At 47.5% G+C, this 15,748-nt stretch overlaps 1 protein-coding gene across 9 annotated transcripts in view; it reads left to right on the top strand.

Annotated features, from left to right (window-relative positions):
• Positions 1 to 15,748, top strand: part of KLHL25 (kelch like family member 25) — a 147,475-nt gene that overhangs the window by 103,314 nt on the left and 28,413 nt on the right. The window contains exons 1-3 of one of the 9 annotated variants that reach the window (XM_075897036.1): positions 903 to 1,122; positions 1,546 to 1,590; positions 12,162 to 12,375. The exons of 5 other annotated variants lie outside the window; for them this stretch is intronic. In XM_075897036.1, the coding sequence (XP_075753151.1) occupies positions 12,372 to 12,375 (4 nt within the window). In that variant the 5' untranslated portion in view covers positions 903 to 1,122; positions 1,546 to 1,590; positions 12,162 to 12,371. Of the gene's footprint in view, positions 1 to 902; positions 1,123 to 1,545; positions 1,591 to 12,161; positions 12,376 to 15,748 lie in introns of those variants that run through there. 3 more of the 9 variants (XM_025181718.2, XM_006110842.4, XM_006110840.4) reach the window with 3 other exon arrangements.

The raw sequence follows: 15,748 nt of genomic DNA, 5'->3' as shown, positions 1-15,748 counted from the left end.
GGGACCAGGTCTGTGAGGATTTCCTCCCTCCTCCTCCCCCCCCCCCCCCACTTTTCACTTTCATGTGGCTCCAAACTGGTTTTTCTGTAGGTCAGTGGCCTTCCACACAAAAAAGGGTCCTCGCCCCTGCTCTAGCTAAGTTCAAAGTGACAAAGCCTGCCAGCCTGACCTATTAGCACAACATGGAACCTGTGAAAGAGCCATTCAAGTGGCAAGGAAGCCATTTAACAAGCATTGGCCAAGGCCAGGGATATCCGGCCAGTTTCTGAATTTACTGTGTTAATGGACAGGCCCTTCGTTTAACATTTTTTAAAAAAAATATTTCTTTCTTGTGTGGCTGAAGGTTATAAAATCACAGCTCTTAAACTGTTGTCCCGTCCCCAACGGGCTGTCGGGCATAGGGAGACCAGTTGAATAGCCCTGCCTAGGGCCCCAGAATTCCTAAGGCTGTGATGGAGGCAGCACAGGGGGCTGATGGAGAGTGTTACAACAGGTGCAATCGCAGAAGGGGCTGCAGAGCCTGATGAAAGCGCTGCCCAGCACTGAGAAAGCCGGAGGAAGGAGGCGGGGGGGGGGTTAACAGGTCAGACTCAGGCGCGCTGGCAGAGCTGCGCTGGAGGACAAGCTGGAATTAGGAAGCGCTGAAGTCCAGCTGCTCTTGCACCATATGCTAAAGCTCCCTCGGCTGCCCGTGCTGTGTCCGCTGGCCTCGCACCTTCAAGGCTGTTTCAAAGGCTCCTCTACCTTTAAGAATCACGGGGGAGGGAGGGGTTAGGGTCCAGCTGCTTCAGCCCCACCCTATTCCTTAACTCCGCCCGTCACCAGTTTCCTCTAATCCAATTGGTGGATTCCGCTGTCACTCACCCTCTCTCTTCTACGAGTCGCACCTATGGCCGACGCTCCTATCTGTCACAATACAGGGCGGCGCTGATTGGTCGCCCTCTCTCTCTCTGCTGGATGATGTCTCCTCCTCCAGCTGGGAAAGTAGTTCTTGTCAAGCCTCTGGTTACATTGTATCCAGTGAGTGAAAGTTACCTGGGGAGGCGGAATGGGCCCGAGCCCGGCGGAGGAGCGAGCGTGACCTGGGGACACGCTCGGAGCCCTGGAGCAGATTCCTGACCTGTGAGTATCTGTGCAGACCCGGCTCCCCCGAGTGGCAGCGAAGCAGCATGATGCGTGCGGAGAGAGGTGAACACAGGCTCCTGGCTCTTGGAGCGAGTTCCCAGCGCCTGGGATAGCGCAGGACAGGGAGCAACAAACTGTGCAGTTGCTAACCATGTCATTTGCAGAGTGCTTCGGAAAGGGGGAGTGGGAAATCAGCGAGGCAGATCTCAGCTAGGAAGGAGGGGAGAGAATGGGGCAGTCCTCCATATATTGGATGCCGCGTGTGGTTGATGGCAAAGTGACACTTGAGGGAAGGGGAGGATGGTTTGCTAGCTTTTTCTCGTAATCAGTAAGTCATTTAAAGAGGCTTTGAGAAAGAAGTAGCTGCAGTTAATGCAGAAAGCCAGAGAGAGATTAGTTGATATCTTTTCCCTCTTTCAGGAGTGTTTGGAAAAGCTTGGAAGAACACTTCCAAGGGGAGGAAGGGTGAGTAGGCTGGTGTTTTTTATTGAGCATCGATGGAGATTTATTTTACAAATTGGAGTTTAAGGTTGGGGGGAGGTTTAGGAAGAAAAATCCGTTTGCTCTGACTTAACCCTCGTGCTCAAGATGCGCTATAATAACTGCTCAGTGTACTACAAATATTTGTGTCTGAGCACCTGAATAGTCAGACGTTGTCTGTCAAGTCCAGATCGTCACTGTTTAATCATTCTCTCTTACAAGTTTATTAAAATGTGCAGCGAGAAGTTGGAAAGACTCAACAATATGGTGTCAGACAATTAGGTGATAGTGTGAACCCAGCATGTTGTCGGGATAACTGGGTGCATTGTTCTCATAATCCTGGAGCTCTGTACAGTTTGTATACACTTAGAATGTTAGCAGTGAAATATTTAACAAATGCTTGGGGCACTGGGCTTTTTTTAAACAAAGTGACTGTTCACACCTAGAATACAGTGTTTATTCATTTTTTGTTTGCCTCTAAATATTTCTCTGGATCCTTCTCCAGTGATCTTCCTGATAAAATAATGAACTGCAGAAATAGCAGCAGCAACACAATTCTGAAAGTTTGCAATTTTGTGTAAATGGTTGATTCAAATGGACTGATTGTTATGTCCTGTTCTGTTATGACAGCGTCTGCCATGTCACATTGCCCTTCCTTGGGTCTCTCTAGGAATTAAACAGTTACAGCTCTATTTTTCATAAGCCCATTAATACTGTTTGAGTTCAGACTTCTTTACACCAAAGAAAACAGCTTCATACAATCACTCCTTTCAGGAGGAGCCATCTGATCGTCAGGGATACCTCTCCATATGGAGACAGCCCGCTTGTTTAATCTCTCTTCTTCCTTTGCTGTGGTCTCCTTTCGAAATAACAAGCAGAGCATCCACACTACCAAGCCCGTTACTTCGAAATAATGGGCTGGTTATTTTGATATAATAACTCCTGCTTTCCACAAGGAATAACGCTAATATCAAAATAGTTACAGTAGAGTCTCGATTATCCAACCTAAACGGGACCAAAGGATGGTCGGATAATCGAAATGTCGGATAATACGGAAAATACCTTGCGGGGGTCCAAGGTATTTTCCCCGTCAGCTGCCACTTTGCAGACGCTTGGCTGCTTTATGGGGAGTCGCGCTGCCCCCGACCTCCCCTGTCTCCCCCAGCCAGTTGCGCTGCCCCCGACCTCCCTTATCTCTCCCAGCTTGTCATGCTGCCCCTAGTCCGTCTGTAAAGCACCAAGCACAGTGTTATGCAAATAATAATATGGAACCCCTGCAAATGCTAGTGATTTCCATTCTATTGGTGGTATCTTCAGGGCAGGCACAAAGTATGATGAGGGGACATGTGGGAGAATCTTGTACTGACTATTTGTAGAGCTTTGTGTGGATACAAAATTTCCATCCATATCCGCATCTGCAAAAGTGATCAACGGATATCCACATATGTGGATGTCTATACCTGCAGATATAAAGTGGATAGCCATAAATTTGTCCTATATACAAAATTTGTATCCACGTTCATATTGGTAAAAATAAGCTATGGATATCTGCGAATTTGCAGGTCTCTACCTATTCTCCTTGCCCCTCTAATTTTCCCTTTCCAACTCATGTTAACCCATCCTGGTCTCTTTTCTCCAGAATCTGGCTCCTGTTGATATAGGAACATTTTGTTCTTCTTCAGGTGATATCCCCATGGATGCTCCTCTGTTGGTGTTGAGTGGTCCCCGGAGCCGCAGATCAGAATTTTTCTTAGCAGTTGACGGTTGGGCAGCTCACACACAAAAGGTGCCTCACACCACTTGACCATTAGGTGCCTCCTGTGACAGCCCTGATTCTCTTCCCCTCCGCTCCCCTCAGTTCCTCTTCAACTGCCCTCGGCCACAGACGGACTTCTAACCTCTCTCGCCTCCTTCATTTTCTCTCTTCACAGATCTTTGCTACTTAATTACCTTCTACCCCGGGCTATTTCCCTTAATTGATCAGTTTTTACAACTTCAAAGTAAAAACAGCAAGTGAAAGAACAGGCTGTCCCAGCCTCAGTTCTCATGGACCACCGCAGAGGCGGCAGCTTTAATCTCTCAGTTTCTCCGTCACACTCTTGGACGTAGTTCCAAAAAAAAAAAAAAAAAAAGAAACCAACAACAACAAACAAGGGATCGGGATCGGAGGGGAAAGGACAATAGGGCAGCCTGAGACCAAAAATCACTCTGCATGCCCCCCCTCCCCCAGTGAGCCCTTGCCAGCATCTGATGGGCATGCGGAGTGTATGAGATGCTTGGGGGGGGGGAAGCCAGAAAGGACCATGAAATGTGGCTACAAATGCTGCTGTTTGAAAAAGCTCTGCAGCCCTCCAGCGAGCCTGAGACATCGGCAAGCCATGGACAGTTGACGCGCAGGTCTGTGTCTCCGGTGCCCCTCAAACAGAACAGAGCAAGGCTTTCCCTGCCGGCAAAGCCTTCCCCCAGTCTATCCACCAAGGAAGCCCTACACCCAGCACTGTCGCCTGCAGCCACAGCCCGAAATAGCTCAGAGCTGGAGCATGAGTGCCGCTTGTCAATTTCAACAATACCATGAAAGACCTCATTATCCTTACTAGTACCCAGACTGGCAATACCCTCCTCCCAATTCCCTTCAAGGTAGACACCGTGGGACTATTGGGAGCCATGCAGACACGGCCCACAGGGTCAATGGTCTCAGCTAGGGGTCTCCCACCAGCCTCTCCACCTCCCACCCTCCCACTTTCGATGGATTCGGAGGAGGAGGAGGAGTGCCAAATCATCAACAGGGAGAGTGTCATACAAGACCAGCCACCATTGGAGGATAATTCGTCACCATTCTCTGATGACACTGTCGTACCCGAAACATCAAGCTCTGAAGATGACCTCAGCCAATTCCAGGACCTTGTTAAAAGAGTAGCCATGAGTCAGAAGGTGCATCTCCAAGAAGTGAAGGAGAAACAACATCGCCTCTTGAAGAACATTCGGCCATCATCTCAGGGAAAGATAGCTCTTCCCATTGATGAGGCAATAATGGAGGTATCAGATGACATTTGGAGGACACCTGCCTCCATCCAACCAACCTGCAAGAAATCGGACAGAAAGTACTTTGTCCCCCCCTAAGGACACGGAGTTTCTTTATCACACCCCCAGCCTAACTCATTGGTGTTGGATTCAGAGAACCAATGCTCCAAGGCTCCATGGACTAAATCTGCGACTAATGACAAAGTATACAAAAAATTAGACACCTACGGCAGGAAGACCTACTCATCAGCCACACTACAGCTTAGACTAGCTAACTACTCAGCACTGCTAGCCAACCATGACTTTGACAACTGCTCGAAGTTGGCTGAACTCATGGAACACACCTGATTCCAAGAGGCACATTCTCTATTCTTCATCCATGAAGTTCATACTATCTCCTGTACTGCTGTACTAGTAGCCATTGATGTTGCTGATACAGCGAGTAGAACAACAGCCACAGCGGTAGTGATGAGAAGAACCTCATGGTTACTTGTAGCAGGGTACCGAAAGAACTGCAGTTGAAAGTGGAGGACCTTTCCTTTCGATAAACATAAGCTGTTTGCAGCAAACACAGATGCGATGTTACACAGTAGCAAAGACTCTCGCACTATGCTGCACACCCTAGGCATGTACACACCACTGTACCGGCAAAAGAAATATACTCCTTACAACAGAAATAGAGACAATTATAATTGCCCTCTGCAAAGACCATACAATTACAACTGATCCAGACAACAACCCCAAAGGAAGTGCCCATCTCAAGCACACTCCTCGGGATCCCAGAACACGAAACAGCAGATTTGAGGAATTGGTTGAGGGTCTGCCCGACCTCCCCAACCATCCAGTGACAAGAAGCCAAGAACGTACCTTTACCCATAGTTTACGTCCCTTCTTCTGACACGGGCTCAATAACATCGGATCGGTGGGTTCTAGAGATTATCAACAAGGGATTCTCCATACCCTTCATGTCTCTCCCCCCACATCCCTCTCTTCCACCTCCCTCTTCAGGGACCCCTCTCACGAGACTCTTCTCAGGCAGGAAATTGACCGCCTCCTTCAAACAGGCGCAGTTGAGCAGGTACCCGAATCCTACAAAGAAAGAGGTTTCTATTCGGCCCACTTTCTTATCCAGAAGCATCTGGGGGGATGGAGGCGGATTTTGTACCTTCACAAGCTGAACAGGTTCCTACGCAAACAGCATTTCAAGATGGTCACACTGGCTTCAATAATCCCAGCACTGGACAAAGGGTTCGCAGCCCTCGACAAGATGCCTATTTCCACGTCACGATACATCCCTCTCTGGTTCAAGATTGGGGACAACCACTTTCAGTACACAGTCCTCCTCTTTGTACTGTCTTCAGCCCCCCATGTTTTTTCGAAGATCCTCGCAGCTGTGGCAGCCTGTCTTCGACAACAGGGGGGTCATCATCTCCCTATACTTCAACGATTGCCTCATCAGGGGTCGATCATGATCAAAGACATACGAAATGGTCTCCAAGACCAGACACCTTTTCAGTTACCTTGGCCTCATTATAAATGAGCAGAAGTCGAAATGCAAACTGACTCAAGACACAGAGCTCATTGGAACTCGCCTCAATTCCATATCAACACAGGCATTTTTACCAAACCAATAATTTAATATACTCCGGGACTTAGCAACTGCTCTAACTACGAACCCATCATCCACCATGCATACCTACCTCCAACTGCTGGGCCATATGGCAGCCACTATGTATGTTGTCCAGTATGCACATTTCCATTTCCGAGCTATGCAACACTGGCTAGCTTCGGTCTACAAGCCATCTCGACACCCTCTTGGAAAGAACATCACTGTCCCAGGCAGGTATTGGACTCTCTCAAGTGGTGGACTTCACACCACAACCTCCTTGCGGGCGTTCCTTTCCTGCAGCCCGAGTCATCAGTACAAATCACCACAGATGCCTCACTAATAGGGTGGGGAGTACACATGCAACAACATACAGTACAGGGAACATGGTCACTGCACAAAGCCATGTTGCACATCAACCTTCTTGAACTTCGAGCAGTCAGGAATGTATGTAGGCACTTTGCTCCTGCCATTACAAACCGTATGGTATGGATCCTAACAGACAACACAACAACCATGTTCTATATAAAACAGACAAGGCAGTGCACGCTCTTGATCCCTGTGCACAGAAGCCATTCGACTCTGGAACTGGTGCATCCAACATGGCATTGTCTTCAAAGCATCGTACCTACCTGTAGTCAACAATGTCATGGTTGATACTTTGAGTTGCATATTTACCACTGACCAGGAGTGGGAACTACACTCTGTGGTTACAGAGTCTGTCTTCCGTAGATGGGGCTACCCAACAATAGATCTTTTCGTAACCGAGAACAATTCCAGGTGTCACCATTTTTGTTCTCGGGTAGGACAGGGTGAGGAATCCATGGGTGATATAGCAAATCTCTCCACTATTAGTTTCCCCCAGTCCTGCAGATACCCAGGATCCTGTGCAAAATTCGATGAGACAGGGCTCGGGTCATCCTGATAGCTCCATCATGATCCAGACAGAATTGGTTCCTATACCTGAAGAGCCTGGCAGTCAAGCCACCTATCTCACTGCCATCCCAACGCAATCTTCTGTCTCAAAACGGGGGCAAGGTACTGCACCCCCAACCACACACGTTGCATCTCCACGCCTGGCTTCTCTGTGGTTTCAGGGGGTAGAATCCCAATGCTCAGAACAGGTGAGAAACATCCTCCCCCATAGTAGGAGGCTATCCACTTGGAAGACTTACCTGCACAAATGGAAACAATTTACAGCCTGGTGCCACCAGACACAAGCCAATTCTGGTGCAGCCCCTTTCCATGTAATCCTGGACTATCTCAAGAATGAAGGCCTATCCATTGCATCCATCAAGGCGCACTTGGCAGCGATCGCAGCATTCCATGAGTGTATTGACAGGGCATCCGTGTTTGCCCACCCAATTACAAGGCGATTCTCAAAGGCCTCCACAACCTATATCCCCCCTTGCAGAGCCCCAGCACCTTCCTGGGAGCTCAACATAGCTCTAGACTGCCTCATGAGGCCCCCATTCAAGCTTATGGCCACTTGCCCACTTCTATTCCTGACCATGAAGATGCTGTTCCTAGTGGCCATCACCTCTGTGAGGAGGGCTAGTGAGATAGGGGCCCTCATAGTGGGTCCACCATATACTATATTCACGAAGGACAGGGTCACTTTAAGGCCACACCCATCATTTGTGCCCAAGGTCAGCACCTTGTTCCATATCAATGAACCCATAGTCCTACCTATTTTTTTTATCCAAAGCCTCATGCATCCCAGAGAGACTCTATCCTTCACAATTTAGATGTTCGGCAGGCACTAGCCTTCTACATCAGCAGAACACAACAATTCCATAAATCTCTACGTCTTTTCTTGTCCCTTGCAAACCACTCCAAGGGCACCCCGATTTCAGCGCAGCGTATCTCTAAGCTGATAGTAGCCTGTATAATACAGCGTTACTCCCTTCAGAACAAGCATCTACCAGCCCCACCCAGAGCACATTCCACTTGGATTGCTGAGACATCAACCGCCTTTCTGAACAATGTTCCGCTGAAGGATATATAACCGTGTGGCCACCAGCAGTGCTTTTTTTGTTTAAAAAAAAAAAAAGATGCCGGTGCTCCAGGGGAAAAGTTGTTGAGCTCTGACTGGAGGTGCTGGTACTGTATCTGGAAGTGCCAGTATTGCATACCAGGCAATACCATCACAAAAAAAGCACTGGTCATCAGACCACTCCTTCACCAGACATTACGCTATCATGCCTCAAATAAAAGCAGTGGCTATGGCAGTACTATCTTCCGCCGCTAAGCAGTCACTCCAAGTCCCACCATCCTCATGGGGTACTGCTCGGTAGTCACCAACAGTGGAGACCCCACAGAGACATCACCCAAAGAAGAAAAGGAAGTTACTCTGTTCTTCAAGGTGTGTGCTCCCATGGGTGCTCCACCACCCTCCCTTCCTCCCCTCTACTCGGAGTTGGTTTATCAGCTTGGGCATAGATGAGGAACTGAAGGGGGTGGAGGGTCGGGCTGTCGCACGAGACGCCCAACTGTCAACTCCTAAGAAAAATTCGAATCTGCAGCTCCGGGGACCACTCGTCACCAACAGTGGTACACCCACGGAGACACACACCTCGAAGAACAGTCATTACTGCACAAGGTGAGTAACTTCCTTTTTTGGGGGCAGCTCTGGAAGAGCCTCCCAGTATCTGTTCTCCTCTATTTTCTGGCTCAAATCTAATCTTATCTGAAAACAAATCTTGTCTGCTTCGCCTGTTTGATTCCTCTTGCCTTTTGCTATGGCTGTAATAGGATTGAAGTTGATGAGGTGTGTTGGGATAAAGTTTGTATACAGGTTTGCTGTGTGCAATAAAGGTGGGTGGGGTAGTGACAGCTTGCAGCATTCCTCTCTAGTGTTATCTCTTTGCCTCATTATTTATATTATTGAAGTGCCAGGGAGCCCCAATCATGGATTGGGATCCAATTGCACAAACACAGAATAAAAAGTTAGTCCTTGCCCCCGAAGAAACAAGATGCTTGTGTCTAAAGCCATCACTAAATTCACTCAAAAAGGCTAACAGCCGAACTATAGTATAAATGTACAAGACTTGAACCAGTGCCACTGAAGAACTAGCTCTTTCTATCCTTCTATTGCTTAGATATAGGGTAGAGAAGAAAAGAGCTATTAGAGCTAATAGCCAAACCACATCTCACCCATGATGTATGCAATTTAATACCATACAAGTGAAGGAGCAGGGTAGTTAAGTGTATGAAGAAGATAGCTATAGGACAAATTAACTCTGTGTCCTGTGTGTACCATGTATATGCTATATGATTTCATGATGCTGGAGGGACCACTGTAGATTTGCTATCTAGAGTCAAGGCCAAGAAATAGTATCACTTATCACTGTGTTACTATCTCTGCAAGGAAAATTGCCTCCCACACAAACTGAGGATTTGTCTACACTTACAGGAGGGTCAGTGTGGTGGTGCTCAATCCCCCAAGGCTTGATTTAGGGGGTCTAGTGAAGAACCACTAAATCGACCACCAATCACTTTCTCAGGGTATGTCTACAGTAGCCCCCTAGTTCAAACTAGGGAGGCTAATGTAGGCATTCGAAATTGAAAATGAAGCCCAGGATTTAAATATCCCAGGATTTATTTGCATGTTCTCGTCTGGCTGCCATTTTGAAATTCCACTAGCCCGAAGTAACTGCCCGCGGCTACATGCGGCAGTGAAACAGTAATTCGAACTAAGTCCTTAGTTCGAATTAACTGTTACACCTCATTCCAGGAGGAGTAACAGTTAATTTGAATTAAGGACTTAGTTCAAATTACCGTTTCACTGCCGCATGTAGCTGCGGGCAGTTACTTTGGGCTAGTGGAATTTCAAAATGGCGACCAGACAGGAACATGCAAATAAAGCCCGGGATATTTAAATCCCAGGCTTCATTTGCAATTTCGAATGCCTACATTAACCTTGATTCTGGTACTCCACTGAAAAGAGCGACAGGGAGAGTTTCTCATGTAGACCTCCTGCAGTGGAGATCGTGACATAACTTAAGATATATTGATAGAGTGATGCTAACAGCCATAGGGATGTGAATATTGATGAAGAAAGACACAGTAGTCACATGGCTGGAGTTGCATAAATTAGGTAGACCTGCCCTCAGTGGGACTCAAAGTAGCCTTGCTGGAGGGCCAGTAATGTTTTCAGGAACATTTACTGGTTGATGTGATGAAACAAGAGAGGCAGGATATGATGGCAACTTGTCTGTGGGGTATGGAACAGAACAGGGGTAAAGGGAGGTGGGAACAGGACATAAGGATATAGGTGAGTAGAGCCCTGCAAATCAGTGGATATCCTCTTTATATCCACAGGTATATGTATCCATGTGTATCTGCAGCTCATTTTTGTGGAGATGGATTCAGATATGGATACAAATGTTGTGTTTAGAACCCTGCAAATTTCTGGATATCCGCTTTATATCCATGGATATCTGCATCTGCAGATGTCAGCGTGGATATCCGTGCTTCATCTATGTAGATACAGTTGCAGATGCAGATACTAATTTTGTATCCACACAGGGCTCTACAGGTCAGGAAGGTCCTGGACACTGGCGTGCGTACGGGGTGTGCCAGGTGTGCTCAGGCACATCCTAATGTCTTAGGGTTGCCAGGTGTCCGGTTTTCTACCAGACAGTCCAGTTTTGGGGGGCTCTGTCCGATTAAAAAAAATCCAGAAAATACCAGACATGTGCAATGTCCAGTATTTTCTGGTTTTCCGACTGGGCGCCTGGGAGCCTGGCGGGGGGGAGTGGCTGGGTGCTGGGAGCCCTGGTTGCCTGTGAGGAGGAGGGGCAGCCCAGTCTGTGCTCCTGCGCGTTGGTCAAGTGCGTGGTGGAGCCGCAGCCAGACTGACTCGCAATTCTCCTGGACTGTGCAGGGGGCAGGAGCGCCCTGGGATCTACACTGCCCAGGTCAGTCCCACTCCCCACCGGCTAATACGCTCCTCCTCCCCTGCCCCCTCCTGGCTGGCTGGTTGGTTCTCCCCCACTTCTCCTCCCGATCTTCCCCGGCCAGCCCTGCTTCTGGCGGCCAGTTCTCCCCTCTCTCTCGATCTCCCCCAGCCAGCCCCACTGTACCCAACCCTTGACCCTGCCACCAGCTCGACCTCCCACTGGCTGGTTCCTCCTCCCGATCTTCCCTGTCCAGCCCTGCTGCACCCCCTGCCAGCACTGCTTCCGGCGGCCAATTCTCCCCTCCTCCTCCTGAGCTCCCCTGGCCAGCCCCGCTTTGCCTGACCCCCTCCCCCCACTGACCAGCTCTGCTTCCCGTCGGCTGCCTCCCCCTCCTCCGCCGCCTCCCCCTCCTCCGCCTCGCTTCCTCCCAGCCAGCCCTGCTCCCCTCCTGGCCAGTCCCTCCCCGCCGCCATGAAGTGTGTCCGGTATTTTTTTTAAAGACTACCTGGTAACCCTATAATGTCTCAAAAAAAAAAGTAGCTTTGTGTTTTAGTTTAATCGCATGATACGCTCTTTTAGTTTTAAAGTATGGATTGCTGTATTATGCAATAAGCGCCGAACTGCACATGTAAAAAACAAACTAAGAAGTACAATGTCCCATACTTGAGTGTATTTTTTAAGTAAAGTTTAGTTGTTAATTTTAAAAAAATTAAGTTTAGTTAAGTTTTAGTTTCTTTAAGTTTGTTTGATGAATAAAAATAATGTCCTTTATGATTGAGTATTCAATAAATGTTCACCTTAAAAAATAAATAAATAAATAAAATTCCCTGGGTGCACACCCTTATGAAATGTGCTACGCAAGCCTATGGTCCTGGAGTAAATGGAACAGGATGGGGCAGACCCGGCCGCGGGGTCTGTGCTGTTGACATTGCTCACTGAGCAGATGGATTGCTGAAAGGGTCAGGTTAGAAATACAAATGTCACAGATTGTTACCAAGAGCCAGATTTATTCTCATTCTTTATAGATTGTAATTGAATTGGGGCAAATATAGTCAGCAAACTCTGGCTGCTAGAGAGCCTGCTAGCATGTGTTCATCGGTAACAAGCTGCATCAGACCCTATGTGTGACCTTCAACCGCCATCAATGTGTCTTTGTTCATCAACATTCACATCCTCATGGCTGTTCGCACCACTCTAGCAAACAAGGGTTGCTGAATCATCACTTGCATCAGAGCATGGGTACGTTGCTTCCCTGGTCCTAGGACACTGTGACTGAGCCATCCCAACTTGCAGGCTTGCAAAAAAGCGCTGTGTAGACAGCTCCATTTTGCGCAAAACCCCCCTTTTGCGCAAGAGCCGTTCTTCCTCATTTTTTGAAGAATGGCTCTTCTGTTCTTCCTCATTTTTTGAGGAAGAACGGCTCTTGCGCAAAAGGGGTTTTTGCGCAAAAAGGAGCCGTCTACACAGCGCTTTTTTTTCGCAAAAACCTCTTGCAGAAAAGGGATCCGAGGAGGAAATGCAAATGAGAGTGTGACGTATGCAAATGAGCACTCCATTTGCATTTCCTCTTGTGAAAGAAGCTTGTAGTGTAGACGTAGCGTTGGACTCAGTAGGCATCACCAGTTTTAACTGATGGCCTGTTAGCCTGAAGACAGGCAAGCTTCAGATTGAAGCCCGTTGGAAATCCCTTTGATTTACTGTTTGTTGGTGCAGAGGCGAGGGTAAAACACCATGTAAGGTAACAAGAATGGCTGCGCTTCTGCTGACCCAGTAACTCCTGGGTTAAGTCATGTGGTTCAAGGCTACATGTAGCCCTGAATAGTAAGGGATAAGAACTGTGTATCTCTCAGGCTGTGTCTAGACTGCATCCCTTTTACGGAAAAGGGATGCAAATTAGACATATCACAATTGCAAATGAAGCGGGGATTTAAATCCCCCCGCTTAATTAGCATAAAAATGGCTGCCGCTTTTTTCCGGCTCGGAGCTTTGCCAGAAAAAAGAGCCAGTCTAGATGCGGATCTTTTGGAAAATAAAGCATTTTCTGAAAGATCCCTTATCCCTCATTTTGGGATAAGGGATCTTTCGGAAAAGTCTTTATTTTCCAAAAGATCCGCATCTAGACTGGCGTTTTTTTCCGGCAAAGCTCCGAGCTGGAAAAAAGCGGCAGCCATTTTTATGCTAATTAAGCGGGAGGGAATTTAAATCCCCGCTTCATTTGCAATTGCGATATGTCTAATTTGCATCCCTTTTATGGAAAAGGGATGCAGTCTAGACACAGCCTTAGAGTAACACTCCAATCTTTTTCTTGCTAAGAATGTTTCTTAATTTCTGAATCTTTTCTTTTGGCTCGAAGTTGATTCTTGTTCTTCTCAGGGCCTTTAATCACCTTCAGGGATTGACATTCCTGCTGGCCAAGGCTAAACTCCCTCCAGTGCCCATCAACACCAGTGCATAATAATCTGTGAAGACACAAGGTCCGCCCATCTTAGCATGAAGTGCTGAACAATGTTGCCTCTAATCTTTTCCATCCAGTGCAAAATAAATGTTTATGTGCACAAAGGCATGTGCAAATGTGCACCACTAGTAGAAACAAAAAATGGTGCTGTGGGAGCTCTACTAATCAGCCGGGTGGCATCTGAAACCTTCCTGAATGGCCACTAAAGTGCACGGGTTACAGGGAACACTGGTGCTGAACTCCTGCCAGTATCTGGAAATTGCACCAGAATCTCCTGGCAGGGCAATACAGAGCATCAGGTTATCTGGCTGGAAGCTGAATTTAAATTCTGGATTGAAAGCTATAAGGAGAAGTGGGTCATGCTGATAAAGTATGGGGTAGAGCCTCTGATTGACCCTGCCAGCCAAGCGCCTACTTTGTCAACTAGTTTGCTTGTGTTCGTAGTCAGGAATGGCATTTGAGCAGAGGGCAGGAAAATCTGTCTGCCCCCTAAAGGCATGTCTACACAGCAGCGTTATTTTGATGCTATTCCAAATAACATGGTGTGTGTCTACACAGCAAGCCATTATTCTGAAATAATGTCGAGCTGGAGGACTTCTTACTCCAAATCCTGTAACCCTTGTTTCACAAGGAGTAAGGGCAGTCGAAGGGAGAGTGTTCTGTTTTTAACATCCTGCTATGTAGACAGCATCAAAAGTCAGGTTAAGCTTCGATTTCAGCAATGCAGTTAATGTAGCTGAAGTTGCATAACTTAATTTGACTTTGTCCAGTAGTGTAGATGTACCCTCTGATTGTAGCATCTTCAGCAGTTACTCTGCCATGATGTAATGGACTGCTTCTTGCCTAGTGCATATCCACGGCTGCATAGCTCAGTACGATGTGTGGGCATTTGAAGTAGAGATGTTAAATATCAGTTAATTGAATAGTTGAGTAACCTCATGAATTCTTATCGGTTAGTCAACTATTCTATAGCCCCTAAGGGTGGGGCCGGCAGCAGTGCGAGGTGCCAGGTGGGAGCTAGTCCGCAAGGGGAACCAGTTTAAAAACCAGTTCCCCTTGTGGATCCGCTGCTTGTCGCTCTGTGCTGCTGCCTCTGATAAAGAGGCAGCAGTGCTGGATAGCATCAGCCCCTGTCTGGACCCAGAACTGAGCCAGGTTGCTTGCCTGCCTGGCTCGTAATGCACTTTAAATGCAGAGCCACAGTGGAGGGAGGTCCCGGACCCGGAATGAGCCAGAACTGAGCCGGGCTGCAGACCAGCCTGCAAAAAAATTTACTGGGGGGAGGGCAGAAATGCGTGTAGTCTACAGCATTAACCTATAAGCTTTTGCTAATCGGTTAATCAACTACACTATTACATCCCTAATTTGAAGTAGACAACTCTCCTTTCAAGTGTAGTAGCAGCTTGGGTCTTTCTTAGGCGACTCTCTCCTGGAGATACACCATGGTTCAGTCTTTTCCATCCCTGTGAGCTTCATTAGGGAAGTGGCAGGGAGGTGGGGGGCGAAGACATTCTCTAGCTTCCTCTGAAACTCTGCATCCGTTTCACAAACCAATTGTGATGGATCTAGTTGAATGGAATTCATTCACTCATTGAGCTGGAGGGCAGGTTGAGGGGAGAAAAGCCCACAGCAGCTCCTAAAACAAATTCCAGGCTTTGAAAAGATCCCCTGGGCTGAGACATTACAAAGCTTTTGTCCACAGCCCTAACATGATTTCTCTTAGTTGGATAATGGTAAAAGTGTGGGGGAGGGGTATTCCCAGGACTGCAAGCCAGAGTTTAATAATGAGCATGGAATAACCCGCCTTTATTGCCTCTGGAGGTAGTTTAATAATAAGACTTACAAAGCATTCAGTGTGTGGCGTGGGGGTGGGGATAGTATTTGTCTATACACCAGCTTGCACCAGTTTAACTGAAGACATATTCCTAAACCAAGATTGTCTACAAACACTATTGTGGTCTGAGGGGGGCTTTTCTTGGTTTAGCATAATCCATTTTATAGGCAACACCAGAATCCCCCTTTTCCTCTTCCCTTATCAAATGCAGTAAAATTTCTCCTTTTTACGTAGCACAACATAAAACAGGAGTAGAAAATAAACAGCCGGCAGCCCAGATGCAGTTCATCAGGGTTAGCCCCTGGTGGGCTGCCAGATGCTTC

Source organism: Pelodiscus sinensis, chromosome 14 (genome assembly GCF_049634645.1).
Source record: "Pelodiscus sinensis isolate JC-2024 chromosome 14, ASM4963464v1, whole genome shotgun sequence".
Lineage (NCBI taxonomy): Eukaryota > Metazoa > Chordata > Testudines > Trionychidae > Pelodiscus > Pelodiscus sinensis.
This window is presented reverse-complemented; position numbering and strand designations above follow the sequence as displayed.